The sequence below is a fragment of the Trifolium pratense genome, linkage group LG2, assembly GCF_020283565.1.
Source record: "Trifolium pratense cultivar HEN17-A07 linkage group LG2, ARS_RC_1.1, whole genome shotgun sequence".
Lineage (NCBI taxonomy): Eukaryota > Viridiplantae > Streptophyta > Magnoliopsida > Fabales > Fabaceae > Trifolium > Trifolium pratense.
In genome coordinates, this window is record NC_060060.1 from 34,032,985 (window position 1) to 34,052,753 (window position 19,769).

A 19,769-nucleotide genomic window follows, 5' to 3' on the forward strand; every position below is an offset into this window, starting at 1 on the left:
CAGATTCGAACGCATGACATCACGCTTACATGTAGTGTTCTTAGCCGCTACAACACATGATCTTATTAGTAATATGTGTCTGCTAAGTAATGTTTTATTATGACAACGTCGATTAAAATAAGTTAAATTAATCATTATCTTCAACCTTCAGCCGGATTATTTTAACCCGCGACCCAGTACGAAACCCGACGATTTCAAGCCATTTTTAGCGTCAAAAATAACGATTAATTATCAGAAACATCATAAAAATCATTTACAATACATTTTTTTATTTTAATTTTGAATCAAATGTTCTAAAACGAAAAACCCATAATTAGAATTTTCATTATTTATTTAGTGTCACATAGATTAATTAATTATATATTCATTTTTCTAAAAGAAAAAAAAAATTTAAAACAAAAATTTAAAACAATTTATTCATCATCTTCATCACTACCACCAATAACTTCATCAACTTCCATCACTCTCTACATGGAAAATATGTTTTCTTCCACTTTCTTCCAAACCCCAAATCTGTAAAAAATCAAGATCTAAACAAAAACCATAAAATCATTAAATTAAAAAAAAATGGTTGTCACAGCCTTAGCAAAATGAAAAGGAGACGATTGCAAGATTCAGATGTTTAGAGTGAGATGGAAAAGGGGAAAATATAAATTAAAGAGATTAATTTCTTCTCAAATCAGATACTTTTCTTCATAGATTTAGATTTATTATTGATCTTTTGATGTTGTTTAGAGTGAGAAGAAAGTTTGAAGAAATATTGAGTTTGATATTTTTGGGTCTTGCTTGATTTATCTATGCACCTTGAGTTTCTTCTTCGTTTTGCAGCTCAGCTCGCCTTTCTTCTTCTTTGTTTTGCAGAAAATAATTATTTCAGTACATATTCTAAAGACAAAAAATAATATAACATTTTTAATAGAATTATTCAACTGCTATTACCGCAGAAATTTTCCTCTCTCTAGGTACCACATCACAACCGTTCAATTCATCCAGTGGTTCAAAGTCAGTCTCTCACCCATGAGAGATATGACTGCCTCACTCACGCTAGAATCCGCCGTACTCTAGTTGTTTGGTGTCTTAATACTGTATAAGTACTTGATCTAAAAACAAAGAATCTCAGCTTACACTTCACTTTCGTTTTAATTTACCACCAACCAAATAGTCATCAAGCGGCTTGTGAGTCAAGATGATTAATTTGGAGCCCACTTACAAAGAATTATTAGTACTAATCTTAAATGTTACTACAGTAAATTTATCAATAGTGTCTATGAAATTGAAAGGCACACCAACATTATGGAGCCAATAGTAAGTCCCAAGCTCACAAACGTCATACTAATTAGGAATAATCAACACGATGAATTGCCATAATTAACCTAGTAAATATCTTCATACATTTCATTGGAAATTTGAATTGATTTCCCAACATGGATAATGATATGAGGAATAGTATATATATTTAATTAATGTGGGCACCTTAGCTTAAGAAAGACTTACATTATTAAAAGGAGGGAAGGATTTTATAATGCAACAAGATCAATATCCGTGAATATTTGATATGGTTTCCCTTGAAGGTTGCATTTACCCTTAAAATCAGCTAATAAGTTGGAAAGAGCAATTTAAGTGTCCTCCTTTCAAGATATCCCTTTGATGATTTTGTTTTGGGTACATTGTATTTTCCTTTACAATACAACCCGTGCAAATCCTTACCAAATTCTTCAATGATTTGATCGAAATAAACCACAAATTAACATCTCAAAGAGAATATTCAACTTTGTTTTATGTCCCATAGCAAATATCAATTAATTAATTAATTAATTAATATAACCATGAATATTTTATGTTAAGCAAACAGCTTAGTGAATATACTAACAATAAGGTGAAAATGTTGGCTTGATTTGCTCATACCAAATAAAGTGAAGATGATCAACTTCCAGCTAATAGATTTTGCAATCATCTTATTATCACATCTATATCTATGTATACAAAAGATAAAATTATGTGAGTTGCGTCTAAAAAACTCACCAGAGTTAAGACAGTTTTCACACGACTCAAAAACGCAGAACACTTACGAATTAAAAAAATGAGTTATTATTAAAAAAAAATTAGTTACATCATTTTGTTTGTAAAATTATGTGTTTTTCTTAAGCAAAATATATCACCATATGAAAGCATAAGATATATATTATAAAATATTGAGTTACATCTTTGTCAATTAAATTCATTCAAACCCTATATAATATATATAAGAAGGACCCATCACATATATGATATATACTAGCTAGTGCACTATATATATCTATCAAGAATTGCTGGCATTTGGCAACATGTTTGGGCTTTTCTATAGTATAATATTTCATGCAAACGATGGTGATTTAATTTATTGCCACAATAGAATGTTGGGTCCTAAAGAAGAAAGAAGAATCTACATTGTTATGTGTAAAATACTTAGTACACACACATAACCTATCATCATTCACTTCTCTTTTCAAGAATACAACAAAGGATGCAATATATATCCTTAAGAAAATTAAAACATAGGGAAGAATGAAGCCAAAGAGAATTTTTTTGTACTTAATCCAAAAGGGAACCAAATCAAAATGGAAGAATGAAAAACAGAATCTTTATAGTCAAAGTAGTCAAACTTGAAACCCCAATTAAGAAACACAATCCAACATATATCGTATATGAAGAGCTTCAATTTTTGTTAATATTCCTTTCCCACCACTTGTACTTATAGCCCTCGAAGGAATAACAAATAAGGAAATAAAATTAAAATTATATGTGAGACATAGAAATTGAAAAATAAAAACACAAGTTTTCATGTTGCATAGTCCCCGTGAGCTTAGCTCAGTTGGTAGGGACATCGCACTATATGTGCAGGAGCCCGGGTTCGAACCCGGGACACTCCACTTATTCACCTTTAAGGTGGATTTTCTAGCCAGACTACTTGACCAAAAAAAAAAAAAAAATCATCTATACCTATACTTCTCTTTTCCCTTAATTTTATATTTAAATTTTTTGTTTTATTGCAAATATACTGAGATTTTTTCGGTTGATAATTAAGAAGTTGACTCATACTTGTAAGAGTGTGTATCTCTATTGATATTTTCGGATATGGTTCTTCTCTTTGCTTTCCTGTCCAATTTTATGTCTTGCGCAAATCTGAACTGTCAATCAATTATACTATGATATTGACTGGTAATATTTAATGGAAATCAAATTTTGTGATTGAATAGTACCATTCAGTAGCCGGAGAAGGTTCAAACCCGACATTCTGTAAGTCTTAAAGTCTATTCTAACGATAGTACGAGCTTTCAAAATTTAACTCACCAAAACTTTTTTTCATAAAAAAAAAAGAAGAAAAAAACATAATTTTTTTCTTCTTTTTCTCTCTTTTTTCACAATAAAACAAGAGATTCCCAATCATCTCCTCCACTGTATAGGAAACACTCATAATTGCACCCAACAGCTCCTAAGTTATACCAACTTCTAATTGATTGATATATAGCTTGAATTAACTCTTTTTCCTTAATCTTGCAACTATATAAATCCACCAATCTCCATCATAAACTTCCACACACACACTCTCTTTTTCCACCTACCTTTGCATGATGAGTTCAAATTCATGCACAAACTCTTCAATAAATGGCTTCTACAATATGCTTAACCAAGGACTCAATGAGCTTCACCAATCCTTTCTCTCCCACAACTTCATGTCTTTCCAATTCCTTTCACAAATTATCTCATCTCTCCAATCCTTCCATTCTCAACTCACCCTTTTGGTTCGCAAACTTCGGTTGCCCGTTGGAGGAAAATGGCTTGATGAATACATGGATGAAAGCTCAAGACTTTGGGATTCCTGTCATGTCCTCAAATCTGCCATATCTGGAATGGACAACTATTGCTCATCTGCCACAAATATATCTTCTTCTTTAGATGGCTACCATCACTTCACTCCAGAATTGTCACGTCGAGTGAGTATATAATATATTCACCCGTGCATAATTTTACAACTGATGCACGGGTGAACATATATTGTCTTCTCAACATTTCTATAAATTTAATTTTTATATAAAATATTTTCTAAAAATGTGTACTAATAGTAATGACATTGTTATATAAATAAATGAGCAAATAGCAATCATATTTTTATTCTATATTTTTATTAATGCATACAAAAATATGTACAGATTATTCGCGCGATAAATGTTTGTCAAAGGGAGATTCTAGGAATGGAGGAGGAAAACAAGAGTTTAACAGAAACAAGGATTCAACAACTATCTCAATGTTTGAACCAAAACACGAACATCTCTTCGGATTCGAATTCAAAACTAAATGGATTCAGTGGTTTTAGAGGTGTTCTTTTCGCAATGAGGAGTGTTAGTTCATTACTTCTAATGATTCTACTAACTGGAATTGCTTATTGTTGGTCTTCAACTTGTTTTCACCAAGGACTAGGACAAGGATACCATGAAGGACACATGGTTTTTGGATCTGGTTTCATGGTATCAATGTCATTATTGCAACAAAAAGTGGCAGAGGAAATAGACAACAATGATGTTCAACAAGGGATTATGATGTTTGAATTTCAACAAGCAAAGATTGCAATGGATGAATTGAAAGTGGAATTGGAAAGAATAACATGTTATAATGGTGGTGAGATTATTCAAGAAAAAGTTGAGAATGTGAAGAGTTGTTTTGGATTGTTGAGATGTGGTGTAGAGACTATAACAGGACAACTTGATGATTTCTTTGATGAAATAGTTGAAGGAAGGAAGAAACTTTTGGATATGTGCAGCCATAGGTAGAACTAGAAATTAATAACTAGTACTTTTTTATTTATTTTTTTATGTTATCATAAAATTTTAATGAAGCAATGTAATCCTAAATCCTAATCCCTTTTTTGTTCATTAATCTAAGGTCTTTCTCTTATTTATTTTTAAAAAATAATTATATTAAGTTATTATATATGGTTTAAAATTATTGTTAAACAACTAGCTATAGGAGAATATTTGTTTGAGCCTTGAAGAAGCCTTTATGATGTAGTAGTGGTATAAGAAATAAATTTTTGCAAGAGAATAGAATGTGATTCCATAGCTTTAAAGAAAAGCAAACATTACTATTCTTAGATAAGAATACAGAATATTTAGAAGTTTGGTAACTTCAAGAGAAAGAAAAATATCTTTCTATTCCAAGGGCAGTATTTTCTACCTGTATTTGTTAAACAGCTGCTTTATCTTCATATCTTTTTTGGGAGGCTAAATTGATGTTTTTGCGACCGAATTCGTAATTATCGGCGTCCTTTCCTCTGATAACCAGAAGATATATGCTCCGATCATTATTATATGCGCAAAACAAATTATTTAAATATTTTTTTAATTATAAAAATATATAACTCAGCTTAGTTGTTTATTTATTAAAATTAAAATATAAAATATTTGAGTAGAGTCAATGAGAATCTTTTTGTGAAGTAACTAGATAACTAGATATTATGAGGAGTATACTAATTTGTTCTGTTATGTGGCAGAATTTCCACTCTATTACAATTTTGTATTCTAGTGAGTGAGTGTTTAAAGTTAGCTAAGAATAAAACTTCTGAATGAATCTTATATATGTGTCTGTCATTTAGTGTTTTTTGGTGTAAAAAATGATGAAGGGAGCATATCTTTAATATTATATATATATAGGATTTACTCAATTATGGTCTGTTAGTAATTAAAAATCAATTGAATGTGATTATGATTATACAACTCGGAACCATGATTCTATTCTGTCATGATCATGTTCTCAATCAAATTGTACGAGCTATATAGCTTACTAATATGTGAGTTAGAATGCAATTTTTAAGTAATGTGGTGTTTATTTTATTGAATTTAAAATATGACTTTGTAGTTTATGGGTCTGTTTGGTTGAAAACAAAAAAAAAAGTAAAAAGGAAAAAAAACATAAAAACCGATTAATAAACTTAAATTAAATTTTAGTCCAAATTAATTCTTGTAAAAAAGTGAAACAAAAATATTATATGGTGAAGAAATTTTCAAGGAATCGAACTGTAGTTTTCTCTACCAAATTCAACGTTAATCACCACTAAAAAAACTAACGATTTGTTTTTATTATATATCTTATCAATAATTTTTGTAAATAGTAGACATAATCTTAAACGACACTTCAATGTACAAAGATTTGAAAACTATACCTTTCAATAAAAGTCCTAATGTATCTAGTGTTAGGGTAGTTGATATCTTAGAAGCAAGAGAAGATCTTCCTCTGTAAAAGTCAAAAGTGCTTCCACATGGAAAATTAGAAAGTGGAAAATGATCATGATTATAACATTGAAAAATAGGATTGTGTTGCCTGCCTACTACTGAACAAAGTGAGAAATTCATGAAACAAATTAATATTTTGATGAAATAACAAATATCCTTTTTCACCTTTGTTTGTGTCATCCCTTTTTAATTACCTTTCTTTTTTGTTGTCTAATTGTCTATTTCACATCCAATTTAATTAGCTTAAATTATAGTGATGAGCTACTGCTGATTCAATTTAAGTAGTCCGAATAAATTACTGCTTGTTAAGAAGTATCACATGGTTGTGAGATTGTTAGAATATGTGTGATTATTATAATGCAAAGATAATTCTATCCTCGCCTAGGGGCGGACCCAGCCATGAATTATTAATGGGGTTAAATTTTTTAGTATTACTAAAAAAAAAAATCATCATCGTCTCAATAATTCAGGTTAAACAACAAACAATATATAAAATTCTAAAAAAGAAAAACACCAACAATCCAAAAAAATTCTATTAAAAAAATAATAATAAACTAACAAACTTTGTTTGTCAAAATTTCTTTTTTACGAACAAAGTCAAAGTTGATTATTAAAATAAAGTATATAACTTAAAATAATACACTATGTATAACGAATGACTTGAAATCAACAATAATAGAATATAAACTATTATTTACACTAATACTTAAAATATGTACCGAAAGACTTACGGTTATTAATAATAAACTCTAAACTAATATTACAGATCCACCATTATCCCCACCTTACAAGTGGGTTTTATAGGGTTGAGTTAGGTTCAAATCTACCAATAGTACTGTAGTGCGGGATGTCAACCCCTTAACATAGATATATATATCATGAGATTAATTTTTAAAGATATGCGATAATATTTATACTATTTAGTTTAAAAAAACAAATCAGAGTATAATCCCCTCAATTAGACCAGATTCATCTGTAAATTAAATTTGTACTAACAAAAGTGCTTATAAGAAAAGTAATAAATGTTACTATTTCAACTTTTGAAGAAGAGAAGAATGTCATTCCCGCACGTTTGTGACTCCACTAAAATATTAAATATGGTCGATTAGTATTTACCTTGCTATATATCATAAGTAGGATTTGGTCGACAATATCACTTTTCATGGGACAATATCACTCAATTAATGAGACAAATCTTAATCTTGTATTTAAAGTAATTAAGATCTCAACAGCAAAAAAAATTGATTAAATTATGTTAAGAGTGCGCTAACATTTTTTATGAGTTAACGGTACAACCATTAAAAATGGGTGCACCATCTTCATAACTTCTTTTAAGGATCTAAACAAAGAAAATGAGTAAAAAAGTTATGGTTAATTTATAAGTATTTAGATACAATATTCAACATAATTTCATCAAATAAATAAAAACATTTAAAAGTGATTTCATGAGGCATAAAAGATGTTGTTAGTGTTATTTTATTCTATATTTAAATTTTGAGCATACATTTCGGGAGGATAACAGGTGTGCAGGTCTTTTAGCCAAGTCGGAAGCATCGTCGAATTCGCCACCGGTGATGTTAACAGAACCTCCTATTGAGCTTGCAGGATGTTGGGGGATATCTGTTGTGAGGGAGTAGCCCCCCTTTCTTTTGATTTTGTTTTTCTTTCTTTTTCTCTTTTGTTACCAAAAAAAAAATTATATATTTAAATTCTATTTTAGGAAAATAAAATTAAAGCTCTCTTGACTATTATTGTTGGGCATGAGAGGGGAGTTTAACGCATTGAATATTGAGCTTCACGATTGATTGAATATTGAGCCTCACTTAAAACTTTAGGACATTAAATTTATGGGTCATCACAAATTAAACACCGGATAGATCTTGCAAATTATATATGTGAACCAAATTGAGTGCTTTTATTTTTCCATGGGAACATAGAATTTGTGGTGATAATTCTTCTTTTTCTTTTTTCTGACAAGAGTGGTGATAATTCTATATTTGCAGTATATGCATGTTTGACATTACCATATATATATTGTACCTTGAAATGGATATAATGTACTTCACACATGCATATATATGTACCTTATTATATAATGAGATTCCTGGCCTCTATATATATTATAGTGATGTGATTGGAAATAATAATGAAGAAAATTTGCAATGAGTAAGACAATGCCACAATGGGATCCTATCTATTTATATTTTTTTCATTTCTTTTATTACTATATAATTTTAAAAATGTAGCATTAAATACATTCAAATTTCTTTATACACCTAAAATATATTATTTTTTTGACACATACACCTAAAATATTTTAAAACTAAAGTAAATGTAGAAAATGAAAATAATAATAATAATAATAATAATAAAAAATGGACAGGATTTTAACTCGTACTATATCCCCCGAACTACACAAATAACTAGCTATAAGAGGAATCAGATTTACCGTAATTAATTTAAAAAGCAAGCAGTTTAACGCAGTAATCAATTCCAACCATTTATTTCACACCGAACGGTTTAGATCATATATATACTAATATGATCTCAGTCATCCATTCAAACCAGACGGTTTATGCAATAAAAAAATATCAATCGGTTTATACTATAATTGCGACGACGAAGTAGTTACTGAAGAAATAAATCTGTTTCCACTATAAGGTGCATGGCTTTTTGTTTTGTCTGATTAGGTTAGTACTATTATAGGAGTAGTATCAACAGATCGATATATAGTACTAGTACTACTAGCTAGCAATTTGAGATCTCTCCCTTGCAAATGCACAATATTCTTCTCTGAGTATTTATTAATTTCATTCATTGATTCACTAAGCAATAATGAAGAATATTCTATGTGTTTCCGGCGTATGATATGACTATACTACTTTACTTTGTATATCACGGTAGTATCTTCCATTTCCAGTGACCTCTATAGCTAGCTAGCTACCATTGCTTTACTAATTACACTCACACCAAGTAACTATCATCTTTCAACTTTAATTTCGCAATATAGATCAGATTCATAACTAGTTCAATGAATCTAAGGGTTTGTTTGGTTGAGTGGAAAGAAAATAGAAGAAAAGAAAATTACGAAAGTCGATGGATGAACTTGAACTAGAATTAGTCCAAATTCATCCATCAGTTTCTGTAATTTTCCTTCCTTCAATTTTTTTTCCTTCAAACCAAACAAAGCCTAAAATATATACTTAATTAAAAATGGAAGAAGTATGCTTCTCAAAGTAGAGTATATGTTATGAAACTCCCATAAATCAATATTATTTTAAAAGATGTGCATTATGTTCCTTGAAAAATTTAAAATTGTTTTTTTAATATAAAATTTTTACTTTTAAATTATAAAATGTATGTTTTTAAGACATAAATTAGTACGACCCAAAATAAAATTATTGACTTAGAATAAAAAAAAAAAATTGACTAATCTTAGAATAATAAAATAGTAGTACAAACAAATAGTCCCCGTGAGCTTGACTCAGTTGGTAGGACATCGCACTATATGTGCAGGAGCCTGGGTTCGAACCCGGGACATTCCACTTATTCATCTTTAAAGGTGAATTTTCTAGCCACTAGGCTACTTGACAAAAAAAAATATAGTAGTACAAATAAAGTGCAAAATTATTGGCATAAAAAAAATAACACAATGATGCCCAAGGGTGGCGTTATTATTTAAAAAACTCAAAAAAATTGTCTTGAAAATACATGTCAACCGCTAGTCAAAATAAAAAATACATACCGGATCGTTCTATATAAAAGTTATTCAGCTAAAGATATTTGTTAACATTTTTCTAAATAGAAAAATATATTGCGTCAAAAAAAAAAAATTTAGTAGTATTTTAGAGTTTACGCTTCACATCAAAATTTATTCTCCTCGAATAAAGAGAAATTGTGTTCCCGTGAGTTAGTTTAATTAATTCAGTTGGTAGGAACATTATAATATATATATATATATATATATATATATATGTGTGTGTGCAAAATTGTGGTTCAAACTCCGGACACTCGACTTATTCACCTTTAAAATATAATTTTTATCAATTAGGCTACTTGACAACAAACAAACACAAACACAAAAAAAGAGAAATTGTGAAAACCTATCAAATAAATATGCTCATTTTAAGCCAATATTTTTGGTGTAGTAATGAAATTTTTTGGTAGTATGCATAGAGTGCTAGGTTCAAATTTCATTAATATTTTTTATGCAATAGAAAACAACAACAACAACAACAACGAAAAAAACAACTAAATGAAGTTCGGGGATTCGGGGAAGGAAATTCTCATTGAGTCAAGAATGTAGGTAGAATTAGAAAGAGGAGTTGTTCACTGTCTTCAAGAGATCACGTCTCCCCCCAATTCTATAATATTAAAAAAAAAAATTATGCTCTTTTTTATTTTATATATCTTATTTATCTACCGGAAAATGATGTCATTAAAAAAAGTTACTTGATTTTCTATTTAATCAAGCAAATACGTAAATACAATGTTTACTTTTTCCTTCATTGAAGTATTTAAAGACTCGTTGATATACTAATACTGTTTTATAAGCCAACGATTAGAAAAGTGAAAGAGAGTGATGAGAAAGCAGATGATCAAATATTTAGGAAATATTCACGAAAATTATATGGCAGAGAAGTGGCCATCGAGATTTACTGTATATAGAAAGAATGCATGGTCTAGATATGGCTCCAAAGTACAGTACATACTTAGATGATAATCTCTTTTGCCAGAGGCCAGAATTAATAGCTTAGACCTTATAATGTCACCAAAATAGGTTAACTTTTTTTTTTTTTTTTTACAATACCAAAGTAGGGTTAACTTTTATTCTTCTCAAATGTTACCAAAATCTTACAATCCATGTTGCCTTCATGATTAATTGATTGGGAATGGACCACATTAAGTCATGAACAACTTCCCAGCCTAAACTGCTACCACCCTACCGCTCAAGGTAGCTTTCATGATGTATACTGTTCTGGTAAAAAAACAAGGGGGTTTGTATTACTCAAGATTGATAACCGATATAAATATGATCAGAGAAAAAATTGATTCTCTTTACAAGAATGAAAAAATTGTTTAGAATGAATCAACTGTCTATGTAGAATCAGTGAAAAAACCTCTCCCTCCTTCTCTTGAAACAGACCCTATTTATAGGCAAAAAATCTCCTCTTGTTGCTTGATAACCGCCTTGCTTGGAGAGGAATTCATGGGTAGTGGGCGGTTACTTTCCTTCTTCTCCAAGCTTCTTCCTTCTTCTCCAAGCTTCTTCCTTCTTCTCCAAGTTTCTTCCTTCCTTTCCAAGTCATGGTGGATCACGCTTATCATGTGTTTTTCATGGTTGTTTTCACGCTTCTCCTTTAGATGCTCCCATTGGGCTTTTTCGTATTGGGCCTTAACAAATCACACCCTGGTCCATGGCCCGGTACATATACCATATAATTTTTATGGACCACCCATTAAAAATAAATTATGAAAGATGTAAGGTATACAGATAAATCCATTAATAATATTTTGTAGGTTAGAAAAATTAGAGGGAATATTTATAGTTAACTAATTCACTTGTCTTTAGAAGATCTCCGATTGACCTTTCATACACTACTAATTATCCAATGGTAAAATAATAAGACAGGGATGATATTGTAATTTACTTAAGGTATTTTTACAATTTTTATGCAATTCAGTTTGTCACGTCAGGTTCCTCCGGTGGAATAAAAAAAAAATTAATGAGTTCATCCTACTATAAAACTCACTTTGATGCATATATTTTTAAGGACTAAATATGTTTTTGGCCTTTACAGAATAGTGACCTTCTTAGTTTACTCCTTATTTATTTTTTATTAAATTTTTAGCCCCTAGAAAATAATCATGCCCTCAATTTAGGTCCCTAATGTTAAGATAACTTGTATTTTAGAATGATTCTTTTGCAGGTATATTTTAAACATCATTCTCCAAAAAAAACGAACTCAAATGATTTATAGGTCATAATTTTCATTACTTTTATCTAGATTTTTTGTTGTTTAAAAAAATCATATTTAATTCGTATCATGTTAAAAAATTCTAAATTTTAGTAAATAAACTTTATATGATATTTTAAACATGCCTATAAAAAATCATTAAAAATTAAAGATTTTAATGATAATTAAACAAATTTAGTTTTAGGAGGGACTAAAACTATGTGTAAGAACCAACAGTGAATTTGTTCAAGTGGTAAAGGGTTTTGGTCTCCTTAAGTATGTGGTTAGGGGTTAGATTCCTGACTCATGCGTACGAAAAAAATTCGGTTGGAAAGGGAAAACTCATTTTGTGTGTCACATAAGTTCCCCGACGTAGATTAATCATTGCTAACGACGGTGAAAATTTCGTATCATGGTAACAAAAGAAAACATTGTGTAAGAAAAAATAGAGATTAAAATTAAGTAAAAACTAAACATAGAAACTAAAAACTATTTCCCTTGAGAATTGGAGGGATATAAATTATTTTTTTTCCAAATAATTGACAATTCTCATAATTACATTGGTGATTACTTTTATGTTCGCTTTGACACGCGCAAGTTTCTTGTTCAAGTTCTTCCTTTGTGTATAAAGAAACGGTTCCAATGATATGATTATAAAGGGCACAATTATTTTAATTGGCCGAAGATACCAAAAATTTCAATGATGAGCATTTGGATTAGAAATAAATGGTCTGATTTTTTTTTATATATTTTAAATTTATAATAAATTAAATTATATACATGTAATTTTAATATGAGGTAAACTCTACGAATCTACGAGAGTCGGCTTTCCCTGCTTAGTTTCTTTGACATTTACCCCTTTCTAATATAATAATTAATACTATATCATTCATTTTAACATGTTTTTCATTATGGCAAGTGGAAATTTTATAATACTTCTGGGTAAATTTTTCTCAAACTAAACCAATTTCCTCTATGGACTTGTGAATGAAACAGCAAGAATTTTCAAGTCACTAATCTGCTAATTTATATTACATGAAATTTTAATCTTAAATAAATGTCATTTCAAACAGTGTTATTCCCAATCACTGCATCAAATCTGATGGTGAATCTCGTGCACAAAGATGTAAAGCAAATTAGGTCGAACAATTACCGGTTAACACACAGGAGAGAAAGGACAAAACTTACATGCATTTCCATACCAGTCCCACCAGTACAATTAAACTAAGCCTTGCTGCATTTAAGAACATATTTTTCTTCAAAAAGTGTGGATAATGAGGTGGATAAATATGGGTATCTTTTTATTTACAAGAATTTTTTAATCTCCTCTCTTGAATTTTTCAATACCCAGAATTTTTTCACATATCCATTTATTTTTTCTTCAACCCTTCAAAATTACTATGTTCTCTCGTGCTTTGTTTTCGCTTTTGATTTTAATTTTTGAAACACACTATTGATTCAACATTTTTCTACAATGATTTGTTTGCTTGAAAAACTTGAGACATCAAAGGAAGGGAAGAGAGTGTGAATAATGAAAAATTATAAAATACATGCACTTTATTGTGTACCCTCATAAAAGAACGGTCCTGATTTATTATTTTATTAGTATGCATAGCCCACGGTAGAATCCGCTGTATGTTAAACCACCAAAGAAGCATGATCATACCCATACTCTTAACCAATACAACTATGCTGTGGAGAAATGAGATTAATTTCTAATAAGATTCAGTGTCATAAAATATACTGAGGATTATATTCATTTAAAATAGTTGAAATGCTCATGTTTATTACATTACACGCATACATATATATATATATATATATATATATATATATATATATATATATATATATATATATATATATATATATATATATATATACATACAATCATCTCATATCTCCTACAGTCCCACTAAACCAGATATTTACAAGTGACATTCTAAATTTATTTTAGGACAACTTACACTGTCGTAAGGGGGATTATGGGGAAAAATGAGATATTGAGATCCATTAGATAGTCTTACCACATTTACAAGACTAATTCAAGAACTCCAACTATTTGCCAAATACACCCTCTCTCAAAAAATATAGTAAATGTGGCTAAGTATCTAATTAATAAACATATAGATCGGACAAGTAACAACTCCCATTCAATGACACAAAATACTTCAATCCTCTAGTACAAGTCAATAAAAAATATCGCACTAACAGAAGTTGAATGAACTCAAAACAGCTTCGGAAAGATGTTTCCATTACCAACAACTATAAAAGAATCATCAAGCTTTCTTAAGAAAATAAATGATAATTGATATTGTATTTATACAAGGATACAAAGTAATCACTTATTCAACACATTAACCTGTATATTTAACAATTAACTCGGCACTGTATTGTTGCTGAAAAGGAGTACAACTATCATATAAAAAAACGGGTAATATGTGGCAAGTAAAAACAGGATTACCATTGCTTTCATCATGAAACAGAAGGTAAAAGAATTTAAGGTGACTAACCTTTATCAGATTAATTATTTTCTGCAGATTCCTCATAAGAATTTTGTACTCAGGTTGGTTGGTCAAGAATCTCTGTTCCAACCCCTGTAATGGCCAACTTGCTGCGTTCAGCAGGAACGGTCCATCAAGGCAGGAACAGGTTGCTTGATTACCAAAAAACCTCAATGGCGACACTCAATTATGTACTGTTGTTTTATACCACATTGCACACCATATGCATTATGTTCAAATGTCAAAACCCGGCAATGCAAACTGAGTTGCAAAAGCTTCAACCCGTGCCCGGAGCTCAAGAATGTCCCTATTGCTCTCAAGTACCTTGGAAATAGTCTTCTGCAACTTCCCATGCTCCCTCTGCAGCATGTTTGCAATTTGTGCAGCTCTAAAGAGAAAATCAGCCATTGTCTCAAAATCGGTCTCCAAACACCCTCTTGAAGTCATGGCAGGGGTACCTTGGTAATACAACATAAAAAACTGTCTCATAAGAATGCACTGCCTATCAAATATTCTGAGCATACAAAACATAGAAGATACAAGCATATAAATGATCGCTCACCTATCCTTACTCCTCCAGGAATTATAGTTCCATTGTCACCAAAAATAGCAATTTTATTCAAAGTAATATGGCATGCCTCACAAACCGTCTCATAAAATTTACCTACAAGCCAAAAAAACAAAACACAGGTCTTGTTATTACCATATACAAAAACATAAGAATCAAACATTAACAACTGTCCAGCTTGAACCATATGACTCATGCATAATGTTTGATCACAAAGTGGCTATCAAACTCAAAACCAATGTGAAGTGCAGAAAGCATGCAAAATAGATGAGTCTAGTTGACAAGTTAGAACTAAACAAACAAAGATGCAATCAGCAATATATCATAAAAATATGACACAACCATATAATACCTGTCAATCCTAGGGGCCTTAAATCCCAAAGTATTAAATGGTTGTCTGTACCCCCAGTTACCAGGCGGCATTTTCTTCTCAATAAAGCAGATGCTAAAACTTGAGCATTCTTCTTCACCTGCTGCATGTATGCCTTATACTCAGGAGTGGCCACTTGTTTTAAGGCAATAGCAAGTGCAGCAATATGGTTATTGTGAGGCCCACCTTGCAATGATGGAAAAACAGCAAAATTTATCTTTTCTTCAAAGTCATATTGATCACTTTCATGTCCCTGACTTAGAAGTATCCCTCTCTTCCTTGGTTTTGTTCCCTTCCTATAAAAAATTATACCTCCCCTTGGACCTCGAAGACTCTTGTGAGTTGTCGAAGTTACAACATCACAATAATCAAACGGGTTCACACACTCCTGCAAGGAGCAGAAAATCATATGTTAAAAAAAATAACGGGTATATATATGTTCAAAATTGAAAGTACACAAATTAGTATTAGGTAGTATTTGTGCAACTTCCATTGATGGACTCCAAACACCCGTCCAGTAATTCCAGAAAATGACCTACTAGGATTAACTTAAAAGTGTGACAACACGTTAAAGTCAATACGGGTAAATTTTTATTTAGATTAGCGGAAAATTTTATTAAAACCAGTAGCCTGCTCAGGGATCCAATAATTGATATCAAGCCTCAAAAACTAAGCAGTATTCTCATATTCCATGATCATAACTATTAACCACAATAAATGGACTCTGACATTAATTCAAACAGAAATCTTTGTGAGCCTTGTGAATGGGTGAGACATTACAACAATTAAATCTTTTTCTGAACTGCAAAATAACCATTCTAGGTACTGATTTGAAAAGAGTGGGACCAATATAGCCCCTGAATTTGTACGGTATAGCCTTAATTTAAAAATTCTCAATCACATTGGTCCCTTAAGAACAATTTCATGGACTAAATTGACTGATCTATAAGGACTAATGTGATTAAATTGCAGATAATCATATCATATAAAATAAATGGGAAAAAATAATAATAACACAACTGGTATAATCTCATAAGTAATTAACTAAATGCAATCCACAACGGCCATGAAGGAACACCGACACAAGCCATGACAATCAAAAGTAAAAATCCTAGCTCAACAGGTATAGGGAGGAAGATAATTCATACCTTAGCTGCAATTATCCCACTAATCTGGGCCATGTCGCACAATAACACAGCTCCGCATTTATCTGCAATGTGTCTAAACCTAGCATAATCCCACTCTCTAGGATAAGAGCTTCCCCCGCAAATAAGTATCTTAGGACGAAAATCGAGTGCTCTTTCCTCAAGCTTATCATAATCAATAAAACCTGACTGAGGGTTAATCTTGTAAGGTAAACTCTCAAAGAATATAGATGCCCCCGAAATTTTCTTCCCGTTGGGAGTATAGTAACCATGACTAGTATTCCCTCCAGAAGGAGTATCCAACCCCATGATTCTATCCCCCGGCGACAACAATCCTGTATACACAGCAAAATTAGCAGAGGTACACGAATATGGCTGAACATTCACACCCCAACACTTAGGATCAAGATTGAACGCTGCTAATGCACGGTCGCAACAAAGCATTTCAATTTCATCTATGTATTGATTTCCTCCATAGTAACGTGCACCAGGCATTCCCTCAGAGTATTTATTGGTCAAATGGCTTCCAAGAGCTTCCATGACAGCCCTACACACAAAATTCTCAGAAGCTATCAATTCAATCCCTTTGAATTGACGATTTTTCTCCTTTTCTATTATCTCGTAGATATCAGGATCAGCTACCTGCAATGGTTGATCCCCCCACGATCGAACTGCAGCCTTTCGAGCCTCGAGATTGGGTTCGAGGGAAGCTGCTCTCTTGGTCGTCGTAATTGTAGAGGATTCGCAATCCCTTCGTCTTTTGAGACACATTGAATGACCTAAAATGCGAAATTCTTCAACTTCTCTATCATCATCATCATCGTTGTTGTTGTTGTTGTTATTGTTGTTCGATTCAGCATCCGTTTGAGGTTCCATGAGCTGAAGAGGAACCGTAGGGACAGGGTGCGATGGATCACGGAAACTGGATTCAAGATGTAGAGAAATGGAGTCGTCGGGAATCGGAGGACGGCGAGGCGGAGAAGAGTGAGAAGATGAAAAGGTGAGAGATAAATTGGATTGATGGTGAGAGAGGTCCATTAAACAAACAGTTTGCGTGCGAAAATGAAGAAATGGAATTCGATTGATTGATTGATTGATTGATTGATTGATTGATTGATTATGCCTTTGAAGAAGAAGAACAACAACAACAACAACAGAGGAAGTGAGAAGAGGTTTTGCGGTGGTGATTGAATATGGATTGGATGAGGAAAAAGGAAGAGAATGAAGTGATTTGAGGAAGAAGAAGAAGAAGAAAACCCAAACCCTAATCCTTAATTAATTAATGAGAAGATGAATCGGGTTTAGTTTAATTTAGTGGCAACTTCTAACATGAAAGAGTGTGACAAGTGGTGCACGGTGCACCACTTGTCAATATCTCGATAACGGAAATAAATTTTATAAAATCTATCGTTGGATTGAAACTTTATATCATATAGATCATTCATATATATTTTTAGAAAAATTGAACATCATTTGATGTGTTATTGAGACCCATCAAAATTAACGGTATTCAGTAAAAATTCATAAACCGTTAATCTTGATGAGTCTCAATAACATATCAAATGATGTTCAATTTTTCTAAAAATTTATATGAATGATCTATATGATATAAACTTTCAATCAAACGATAAATTTTATAAAATTTGCTTTCGTTATCGAGATATTGACAAGTGGTGCATGGTGCACCACTTGTCTCACTCTTTCATTTTAGCCAAAGCCATTTAGTTTAGTTTTTAGTTTAGTTTAGGGGATGCACCTGGACGTTGTTGATGTTTTGCTGTATACTATCTGACGTCTGTGTGATGTGGTTAAATCAAATACTTCCTTCATTGCATTTTGTATTTTCCATACTTCATGGTATTTGTTCACTTTTGGTCGATAAATAAATGTAGTATTTGTACAAAATTAATTTATTACTATTTTCAGCCCAATATAACAGAGAAATTGTTTTTTAATACATTAACCAGTTAATGTATCTAATCTTGAGTTATTCAATGTATTTAAAAATTAAATTTTTCTTACATTAACAATTAAATGGGATATTAATTTGTCAAAAAGAACTTTATTATTAATTATTTTATACTAATTTTCATTCTTTAATAGTAGTAGATAAGTAACTTAAGTAACTTTTTTGGTGGCAAAAATAAATACATTACGTGATTGGTTTGGGCGATTTGATAAAGAGAGAAATTGTGAGAGAAGTTGAAGATAAATGGTCATTTATCTTGTGAGAAATACTTGCATGGTCTTTTTATCTCTATGGTTCATTAAAAGGTAGAAAAAGAAAGTAATTAAATAATATGTGTTTTAAAATAAGGCAAATGCTAAATAGTGTCCCTGGGGCACTCTTTAAGCCCTTAAATAGTAAGTTTTTTATAGAATTTTTATCGGAATACGTAAAGTCAATGCATTGGAAATTATAGTGTTTAACTTTTTGAATAAAAAGTTTCTTTAAATGGAATGCTTAAAGAGTGCCCCGGGGGCACTCGTTAGCAAGACCCTTAAAATAATTAAATAATACGTGTTTTTATATGGGTGACCAAATTGTGACTAAATTTTAAGGGACCGTATTTATCTTACTCCATCAGTGATAATATATAAGCAAAAATTATCTTTTTAAATTCATTGCGTATTCAATATATCTGTTCTATATTATAGATCAGATACACTGATTAAATAATGAACCTAAAATGTGATTTTTGCTTATAGATATAAAAACATGTAGGATGTTTATGATTTTTTTTTCTTTTCCATTCAAAGATGATAATGCAGGTAACACAGATGATATTTTTCTTTTTTCTATTATTACCCTTCTCTTTGATTGAAAAATCTAGTAACATAAGGACATTATTGTACTTTCAGAAACAATCAGCACGAAGTTCGCCATTTTATTTTATTTTTGGTTAAAAAAGAATAATTCACTTCATATATCCTACAAATTTTATACTAATAATCATTT

The 19,769-nt window shown here is 31.0% G+C and overlaps 2 protein-coding genes across 2 annotated transcripts; one reads left to right on the forward strand and one right to left on the reverse strand.

Moving 5' to 3' along the window:
• Positions 1-3,433: 3,433 nt before the first annotated feature.
• On the forward strand, positions 3,434-4,930 carry LOC123910725. The gene is made up of 2 exons (XM_045961921.1): positions 3,434-3,974; positions 4,191-4,930. Exons 1-2 carry the CDS (start codon positions 3,609-3,611, stop codon positions 4,806-4,808), a joined length of 984 nt encoding a protein of 327 aa, XP_045817877.1. The 5' UTR covers positions 3,434-3,608; the 3' UTR covers positions 4,809-4,930.
• A 9,559-nt stretch (positions 4,931-14,489) lies between these two features.
• On the reverse strand, positions 14,490-18,175 carry LOC123910726 (serine hydroxymethyltransferase 6-like). The gene is made up of 4 exons (XM_045961922.1): positions 16,814-18,175; positions 15,648-16,053; positions 15,290-15,391; positions 14,490-15,185 (listed from the first exon to the last, which is right to left on the reverse strand). The coding sequence occupies exons 1-4, from the start codon at positions 17,846-17,848 to the stop codon at positions 14,962-14,964; spliced, it is 1,767 nt and encodes a 588-aa protein (XP_045817878.1). The 5' UTR covers positions 17,849-18,175; the 3' UTR covers positions 14,490-14,961.
• Positions 18,176-19,769: the final 1,594 nt, after the last annotated feature.